Raw genomic sequence first — 9,329 nt, forward strand, 5'->3', positions numbered from 1 at the left:
CCCCCCCCTCCACAAATTATCTACACACAACCTATCAATATGAACTTTTGAAATCAAATTATAAATATGTGCATTATCTAACATAAAAATATATGTAGCTTTTTTGTTTTAAGAGTGAATCTAAGCCTTAGAAAATGAAGTGATGATAGTGATGTGTCAAATAAAATAAAAATCAAACAACACAGCCATATCAATAGCAAGTAACCCCTAATTGGACTTCAAGGAATTAAAGATTACGGTCTACTTTGATTTTATTATGCCCTTAAAAATTCAACTTACTTCTACATGGACCCTAAGACTGTGTTAAGGGACGAAATTAAATAAGACGATTTTAAGGGTCAATTTATCTACAGTTTTTAAGTTAACAAATTCCAAAAAAATAAAATGATTAGTATCCACAAAAAGTCATTATCTAATGAAATAAAATCATTTCTTCCTCTCGTTCATTTTGCTCTCTCTCTCTCTCTCTCAATCTCCGGCGCTAAGGCCGTAACGGTATGTTTTCGATATAACGCCGTTAAGTCTAAACCCGTTTCAAAACGGAGAAAACAAAAAAAAAGGGGAAGGGAATATTCCGTTTGCATGGCTCTGGAACAACAGTTAGGATTAGGAGTGAGCGCCGTTGACGGCGGTGGTGGAGAGAACAGTAGTGCGCCGTCTAATGACGGTGGAGATGACGGCGTTAAAACGGCGAGGCTTCCTCGTTGGACGAGGCAAGAGATTCTCGTGCTGATTCAGGGGAAGAGAGTGGCGGAGAACAGAGTCCGGCGGGGGAGAGCGGCGGGTATGGCTCTCGGGTCGGGTCAACTGGAGCCTAAATGGGCTTCCGTGTCTTCTTACTGCAGACGCCACGGGGTTAACCGTGGGCCGGTTCAGTGCCGGAAAAGATGGAGCAATCTGGCGGGAGATTATAAGAAGATTAAAGAATGGGAGTCTCAGGTTAAAGAAGAGACGGAGTCTTATTGGGTTATGAGGAACGATGTTCGTAGAGAGAAGAAGCTTCCTGGTTTTTTCGATAAGGAGGTTTATGATATTGTTGATGGTGGTGTCATTCCTTCTACGGCGGTTCCGACTCTTGCTCTTGGGTTGGCTCCGGCGTCGGCTTCGGAGGAGGGGTTGTTGCCTGATTTTGATCGGCTGAATAAGTTGAATTCGACTCCGGTACCCAAATCAGTTTCTGGTAAACTCAGATCAAAGTTTTAGTCTTTTTTGTTTTAGGGTCATCAGATCATCACCATGCATGAGTCCAATGCTTATTGAAAGTTCAAATTGTTTGTATGATGATGTTGTAGACAAGGAGAAGCAAGAAGCTTGTGAAGCAGATCAAGGTTTGTTTTTTGTTTTGTTATTCTCATTAGATCGTTCCTGCTTGGATTCGAACCAGTAACATGGACCGGCCGATCCTCTCATTTAATATAAGCTTGGACTTGGTACAAAGACTTTACGGAAAATGTGTCAATAAGTGTAGGGTCTTAGTGGTTTGCAAAGAAAGTTATGGTTTGGTTTGGAGGATTTTATACATTTTTATTTGTGTGCGTGTGTGTGTTACATCTCCATTTTTGCTTTGATCTAGTCTTAGAGCTCTAAGTAGTTATGTGGGATATGTTGTCATCTAAGTGAGATGGTTTCGTAATACCAAATGCATCACTAATTGCTAGTTTAAAAATATAGTTTTTGGTGTGGGATCTTTTCGTTTTTCTTTATCTTGTTTATCACCTAAGAGTTGATTTTTGAATTTGAAGGTAGAGTGAAAGAGAAGCATCCAGAAGGAGCAAATGTGGAAGGTGGATCGACATCACAAGAAGAGAGAAAGCGTAAACGAACATCTACTGGTGAAAAAGAAGAAGGAGAAACAAAGAAGATGCAGAATCAGTTGATAAAGATACTTGAAAGAAACGGGCAGTTGTTGGCGGCACAGCTTGAGGTTCAGAATTTAAACTTGAAACTAGACAGAGAGCAAAGAAAAGATCACGGTGATAGCTTAGTCGCTGTTCTCAACAAGCTCGCAGATGCTGTTACGAAAATCGCAGATAAGTTGTAGATATATATAGTAAAAGTTAGTCGTATATTGCGCTTCTACATTACTTCTCATTCTTCTTCTTCTTCTTTTTTTCTTCCATTTACCACCATTGGTGGTGATTGAATATTGATGCCACCACAAGAGAGGCTATACACATCTTATATAAACATTGAGATTTATACGGTTTTTTAGGACATTAGTTGTATTTGTTTTGCCCTTTGGACTGATTCGGACATCTTGATGGGTTTGATGATTTATTGTTCCATTCAAACATAAAACATGAACTTTGCGGACAATTTCTGCTTTTATCTTATTTTGTTTTTTGTAAAATTCTGTAGACCCTAAAACATGTTAAATAATTTTGCTATGATAAAACAATTCTTATTACACATTTTTTTTTGTTCTGTCAAACAGCTTCAGGGTTCGGACTTCAGAGTTGATTGTACTGTATCATAATTTTTGTTGTTCTCTTTTAACCTTTCCCATCTTCTGCTATATATAATTTTCAGATGCTTTTGTCGAGAAAATAACTAAGAAAAATTATAATTAACTAGACTGCCCGGGTTATCTTTTGGTGATATGAACAATTACATTTTTACTGTCAATATTATATCGTATATTGAGTAGTAAAAAATGAAAGCACAAACCATGGTGATCAATATCATATCATGTGACTGAAAATTTGGAGTAGCCACCACACATGATTTAATCTTCTTATTCTCTAGTACTGTACGAAAAAAACTATAGTAAATTTGGCCAATTCCCAAGTCTCATAATCTATTCTACCTCTTAAGAATCAAACACAAAATGACCAGTTTCTTTTTATTCTATAGTAAGATTACATTTAACAACATTGATACCGGCCCTAAATACATAAAATAAATATTTAGAAACAACACCACTCAAAGACAAAATCTTTAACGTTCGCCATAGTGAGAATGAACTTGCAATCTTGAGTATAGTTGAGCAGATAGATTCATAGAAAAAAAAAGTTTGCAGAGAATGAACAACACAACAATGTAAACTTAAGAGAGAATTTTCATTTTTCTTGTTTGTTATCAAATGAGAATGGTTATAATCACTTACAAACTATAATTAGAAGAACTAATTAAACATCTTCCTCTATATATTCATGACTCCTGCCATATAAGAATTTGTTTTTTTTTCGAATCTGATACACCATATCAAAGCAAGAAATATAGGAATAATTAAAGAAAACAATAAGCAAAACATAGCATGCCCATAATTAAGAAACTAAATTGTAATCTATTTTAAGCAAAAGATAAAAATCATTACTAATGCATTAACATAGCATAGGTAAGCTACAAAAAATAAACAGTTACAACCAATATAAGTTCGTTCATGTGTGGATATAGACTCTTGAGAAGCTTACAAAGCCACAAGTTGTACCCATCAGCTATTTGGAACAATAAGCATACTAATCAATTCCAGTTAGACAATTTCTAGATGATGTTAAGATTGTCTTAACATTAGTATAAGACAATTTTCTTTCTTTAGGAAGTTCTAAAGCCAAGTCTTATAGGTGATTTCTTGAAAAGAGTACTCTCTGAATATGCTTGTCTGCTTGATCTTCAAGTTCTCCTTTCTCTGTAGTTGACTTTCATCTTCCACATCTTCGGTCACTACAAAAAAAACCAGGCAAAACGAAATTGTGAGATGGATGATAGAGAAGGCTCGTTCGTAGCTGTCCGAAGGATTTCTCAGGGTCTCGAACGAGGAACCTTTTACAATCCATCATCTCTAAGTAATTTCATCTCTCTAAGTGATTCATATAGATAAACGTATCTGCATCTCCTCAGTCTCTCTTATCTATCTTCCACTTGCAGTTGCATTTTTTTTTTTTCTGTGTTTCATACTAAATAAGTGCTTTTGAGCGCATTGCTTGGTTTCTGGATACTATGTTATTGATTATTCAGCTTTTTTATAGGGTTTTGGTAGTAATTCACTTATTTTAGATGCTTTAACTTTCATCTTAACTAAGATTCCAGTTTGTTGTCAAGGAGGGAGCATGTGTGTTAATAAACCTTAGTATATGTGTGTGGTGGTGGTATTGTAGACTATTGATATTATAAAAGAGCAGTTAATAAAGCAAGAGAAAACGAAGCAGAGAAAACGAAAAGGGTCAAAGTGTGAGTTACTACAAAAATCAAGTAAAAGAAGACAGAAAAGTATCAGTCAAGCGACATAAAGAATGATGAACATGTGGCACTTTCTCTATTATTGCTGATGTGGCAGAAGGATGGAGAGAGTTCCAAGTTTCAGATTTATATAATAAAAAAAAAAGACAAGTAACAATTACATAAAAGCCGCAACGTGTTTTGACCGAAGGAACAAGTGTACGTGAGTACAGAGTAGTACTAAAACTTAGGACGTACGAACCTCTGCTTCCTTATTAGATAAGAGTGGTAAGTTAACTGAACAACTTTTTGAAGTCAAAGACTTGGATTGGGATCATCATAGGACACATAACTCGTGACTGGTAAAAGAAGGAAAAAAATCACAGAGAGAGATATATGTCTGTTGTGGTCATTTAACATATCCCTCATCTGCCGCAAATCATACGTCGTCCTGACATAATTTTACCTCATTCGGATCGCTGACGTGTACGGTCCAGATTAAACTCAATTAGATTCTCTTTTTTCTCTCTTTCGTCTCTATTTCTCTCATTTTGCTTCCAAGTTTCGAAACAATCTCTCAAAATTGGGATTTTGGAGAAGAAAAACTCTTTTGTTTCTCGAAGGTTGGATCTCGGATCGAGAATATTTTGCAACTGGGAAAAAGCTTTGCGAAAAAGAAAAAGTTAAATTGATTAACCTTTTCCTTAAACTTGGATCTCTGTTTTTTTTTTTGGTTTGAATCGTTAAATTGGAGAAGAACCCTAATTTTTCCGATTTGGAGATCTGTTCTCTAAACCGGGACTAAAAAAAAAAGAAAAGAGGGGGCGATTTTTTGAATTCAGATTCTTGTTTTCTGGATTGGGTTTCGATCAAAAGTGTTGAGATTTACATGCTTGCGGCTCGATCTGGTTGTTCTAGAACCCTAATTCGAATGGGCAACGATGACAATTTGATGGTATGGGGTGATGTAGAGGAAGGTGAGATTCCTGATTCGGGTAACACTTCGATTGAAGTTGTTACGCTGAATACTACTGTGGCCGATATTGGCGGAGACGTCAATATCGATGGAGCAAGAGTTGTTGGTGGTTCTAGTGGCAAACCTAGGGTTTGGACAATGAAGGATTTGCTTCATCAGTATCCTGGTTATTGTGGATATGTGAATTCGGGTTTATCTAATCTTGCTTGGGCTAATGCTGTGAAGAACAAGCCTCTCAATGAAGGCTTGGGAATGGATTATGAACCCAGAGAGAGTGATAAGATTGTGACTGAAGATAGTGGTGATGAGAAAGAGGAAGGAGAGTTGGAGGAAGGTGAGATTGATTTGGTGGACTCTGCTTCTGATGAGAATTTGGTCGCAAGAGTTGAGGAGGTAACTGAATCTGTCTTTTTGACAAGTGTTAATGAAGTTGATGATGATCGTATTCTGAAGGAGAGAGATTTGGAGAACAAAGTGAAACTCATCCGTGGGGTATTGGAGAGTACTTCGTTGGTAGAAGCACAGACGTAAGTCTATCTAGAGAATGGAGAGATCTGATGGGTCTCAATTACTTGATGATGATGATGAAAAATTTTAAACATCTCTTGGAGTTGATGACTGATGTTTTTTTTTTTTTTTTTGTTTGTCCATGCTTTAATTTATTTTTGGTTTCCTTTCAGAGCATTTGAAGGAGTTTGTTCTAAACTTTTGGGGGCTTTGGAGTCTTTGCGAGAGCTGGTTTCAGATAATGATGATTTTCCGAAGAGGGATACTTTAGTTCAACTGTCATTTGCTTCTCTTCAAACCATAAACTCTGTATGGCTACTCTTTTACTTAATGCTATATTACTTTCGGATTCCATGTAACTAATCTCTTTTCTTTTATATCAGGTGTTTTGCTCGCTGGATAATATTTCCAAGGAGCTTAATAAGGAGACTATGTCAAGGTTGCTTTTAAGCGTGTTTTCTTGCGCCAACCTTTGATTAAACATGCTAAAGTCCTTAGATTGCTTATACACTTTTTTTGGTTTTTCTTGTGCAGATTGCTAACTCTTGTAAATGACCATTTTTCCCGGTTTCTCTCATCCTACCAGAAAAATGAGGTGTGTGCCTTTAGCTCGCCTGTTGAATTAGCAGAAGTCAAAATCTTTTCCACTGTTCCAAATTTTGGGAAGAGTGCTTTCTCTCTTACATAAATACATGTCTTGGTTTTGCAGATAGAGGCCATGAATCAGAATTTACGTCGTTCTGCCATTGCACTTTATGCTGGAACCAGCAGTGAGGAGAATGTTACTCGAATGACTCTGACAAGTAATGGTGATTCGTTTCTTGTCAAAAAGCAGTCTTCAGAAGGAACCCATCGAGGAGCTTCCTACGTAAGGAGTAGGTTTCCTATGCTACCTCTGCTAGACCTTCATAAGGATCATGATGCAGACAGCCTTCCATCTCCCACAAGGGAAACAACACCAAGTTTACCAGTAAATGTTCGCCATACAATGGTTAAACCAGGTTTTCCCGTTGGTAGAGAGAGCCAAACGTCTGAAGGTGCCAAAGTCTATCCATATGAGAGTGATGCCCTTAAAGCAGTTTCGACCTACCAGAAAAAGTTTGGTCTTAATTCAGTATTTAAGACAGATGACCTTCCAAGCCCAACACCATCAGGAGAACCTAATGATGGCAATGGAGACATTGGTGGAGAGGTTTCTAGTTCTGTTGTTAGGGGCACCAATCCGGGGACTCTCCTAATTTATGGGCAAGACGTTCCTCTACCCTCCAATTTCAGTTCTAGAAGCATGCCTGTTGCAAATGCTGTATCTAGTACTGTTCCACCGCATCATCTGTCAGTTCATGCTATTTCTGCGCCAACTGGTGCTACGCAAACAGTTCTTGCAGTTGATCAAACAGTGAAACCTGCTGCAAAGAGTCGAGATCCAAGACTACGGCTTGCGAAACCTGATGTTGCCAATGTGACTATTAATTCGTACTCGTCCGGCGATGCCAGAAATCTTTCAAAAGTAGAGCTTTCTGCAGAATTGGTGAACCCAAGAAAGCAAAAAGCCGCTGATGAACTGTTTATTGATGGGCCTGCATGGAAAAGACAAAAGAGTGATATGGATGCACCAAAAGCAGCTGGAGTTGGTGGCTGGCTAGAGGATACAGAATCATCAGAACTTCCAAAAGTGCACACCAAGCCCAGGCTAATTGAGAACGGTGTAACATCTATGACAACAAGTGTTATGCCCACTAGTGCTGTTTCTGTGAGCCAAAAAGTACCGACAGCTTCAATTGACGCTGCATCATTGCAATCTCTTCTGAAGGATATTGCAGTAAATCCTACAATGCTATTGAATCTCCTTAAAATGGGTGAAAGGCAAAAGGTACCTGAAAAAGCTCTTCAGAAGCCCATGGATCCAAGAAGAGCAGCTCAACTTCCTGGCTCTTCCGGACCATCAGGGGTATCGACACCGTCTAGTGTATCCGCATCAAATGCTTTAGCTGCTAATTCTTCAAAGCCAGGAGTAATTCAAGATTCTTCCCAAAACTCCCCCTCAGTGAGTATCCTTTATATAAACGGATTGTAGAACCTTTTCTTTCAATTTTTCTCCAACTAACTCATTTTTTATCCTTCAGGATGAATCTGGAAGCATACGCATGAAACCTCGTGATCCTCGCCGAATCCTGCATGGAAGTACTCTTCAAAGAACAGACTCTTTGGTGGAAAAACAGTCCAAAGTTAATGAGTCCTCTACAATGGGAACCTTTACTATTAAGGGTAAGAAAGAAGACTTAGAAACACCTTCCCAGCTTGTGCCAAGGCAAAATATTAGCCAGAATGGTACCGGCAAAATGAAAATTTCGGGTGGAAAGACACCAGATTTTTCAACTCAATTCACCAAAAACCTGAAAAATATTGCTGATATGGTTGTTGTATCACAACAAGTTGGCAATCCCCCAGAAACGACGCAGTCAGTAGAGCTTAAGACGGAAAGAGATGTTAAACATAATCCTTCAAATCCCAACGGCCAGGAAGAGGGTGTCACAGTCTCACCCACATCAGTAACGGCTGCAGCTGGTCCCACCCTATCGATGAACAGTTGGGGAGATGTGGAACACCTGTTTGAAGGGTATGATGACATGGAGAGAGTAGCTATTCAAAGAGAGAGAGTTCGGAGGTTAGAGGAACAGAAGAAAATGTTTGCATCTCAAAAGCTCTCTCTTGTCTTGGATATAGACCACACCCTTCTCAATTCAGCTAAGGTTAGTTTATCTCCCTTCTAGTTTGATTAATTTTCTTATATTCTTTCTAAAGTTGTTACTTTTGTCGTTTTCAGTTTAATGAAGTTGAATCCCGCCATGAGGAGATATTAAGGAAGAAGGAAGAACAAGATCGTGAGAAACCACATAGACATCTCTTTCGCTTTCCCCACATGGGAATGTGGACTAAATTGAGACCAGGGATTTGGAATTTTTTAGAGAAGGTGACACAGTTAATAATATTTGCTTGCTGTTTAAATCTGTGTGCAAAGACTTTAATGTAACTTTTCTTGTGAATTTCAGGCTAGCAAGCTGTACGAGTTACATCTTTACACAATGGGCAACACATTGTATGCTACAGAGATGGCCAAACTGCTTGATCCCAAAGGGGTTCTCTTTAATGGACGAGTCATATCGAAAGGAGATGATGGAGATCCCATTGATGGAGACGAACGAGGACCTAAGAGCAAAGATTTAGAAGGAGTTATGGGTATGGAATCGTCTGTGGTGATCATAGATGACTCTGTCCGAGTGTGGCCTCATAACAAAATGAATTTAATAGCTGTTGAAAGGTATTATCTTTCGCACTATGACTATTGACTAACATGAGACTAGTATAATATTTGTAGGCTGATGTTAATTATCTTTTTGTGGCAGATATCTTTATTTTCCTTGTAGTAGACGACAATTTGGGCTTCTGGGTCCCTCTCTTCTTGAGTTAGATCGTGATGAGGTACCTGAAGAGGGCACATTGGCATCTTCATTAGCGGTCTGCACTTTATCTATACACCTTGTTATGTTATTCTCTACTAGTCGTTTTGGATGTCAGCATCATGACATGGTTTCACTGTACAGGTCATTGAGAAAATACATAAAAGTTTCTTCTCGAACACTTCACTAGACGAAGTAGATGTGAGACATATTTTAGCTTCCGAGCAACG

General features: G+C 38.3%; 2 protein-coding genes across 2 annotated transcripts in view; both read left to right on the top strand.

Annotated features, from left to right (window-relative positions):
* On the top strand, positions 413 to 2,216 carry LOC104749512 (trihelix transcription factor ASR3-like). The gene is made up of 3 exons (XM_010471154.2): positions 413 to 1,180; positions 1,293 to 1,328; positions 1,743 to 2,216. Exons 1-3 carry the CDS (start codon positions 583 to 585, stop codon positions 2,039 to 2,041), a joined length of 933 nt encoding a protein of 310 aa, XP_010469456.1. The 5' UTR covers positions 413 to 582; the 3' UTR covers positions 2,042 to 2,216.
* The window catches only part of LOC104749513 (RNA polymerase II C-terminal domain phosphatase-like 3), an 11,105-nt gene continuing 6,420 nt past the window's right edge, over positions 4,645 to 9,329 (top strand). Inside the window, exons 1-9 of the mRNA XM_010471156.2 lie at positions 4,645 to 5,661; positions 5,815 to 5,950; positions 6,025 to 6,080; positions 6,176 to 6,236; positions 6,351 to 7,685; positions 7,765 to 8,391; positions 8,466 to 8,612; positions 8,692 to 8,960; positions 9,046 to 9,157. Of these exons, the coding sequence (XP_010469458.1) occupies positions 5,048 to 5,661; positions 5,815 to 5,950; positions 6,025 to 6,080; positions 6,176 to 6,236; positions 6,351 to 7,685; positions 7,765 to 8,391; positions 8,466 to 8,612; positions 8,692 to 8,960; positions 9,046 to 9,157 (3,357 nt within the window). The 5' untranslated portion in view covers positions 4,645 to 5,047. The remainder of the gene's footprint in view (positions 5,662 to 5,814; positions 5,951 to 6,024; positions 6,081 to 6,175; positions 6,237 to 6,350; positions 7,686 to 7,764; positions 8,392 to 8,465; positions 8,613 to 8,691; positions 8,961 to 9,045; positions 9,158 to 9,329) is intronic.

The sequence above is a fragment of the Camelina sativa genome, chromosome 16 (assembly GCF_000633955.1).
Source record: "Camelina sativa cultivar DH55 chromosome 16, Cs, whole genome shotgun sequence".
NCBI classification, from domain to species: Eukaryota; Viridiplantae; Streptophyta; class Magnoliopsida; order Brassicales; family Brassicaceae; genus Camelina; species Camelina sativa.

What these genes read in the sequence shown, in the direction of transcription:
- LOC104749512 (XM_010471154.2), top strand. Translation starts at nt 583, where the DNA reads ATGGCTCTGGAACAACAGTTAGGATTAGGAGTGAGCGCCGTTGACGGC. An exon ending in GGTACCCAAATCAGTTTCTG is followed by an intron (nt 1,181 to 1,292) that starts GTAAACTCAGAT and finishes ATGATGTTGTAG; the next exon opens with ACAAGGAGAAGCAAGAAGCT. An exon ending in AGCTTGTGAAGCAGATCAAG is followed by an intron (nt 1,329 to 1,742) that starts GTTTGTTTTTTG and finishes TTGAATTTGAAG; the next exon opens with GTAGAGTGAAAGAGAAGCAT.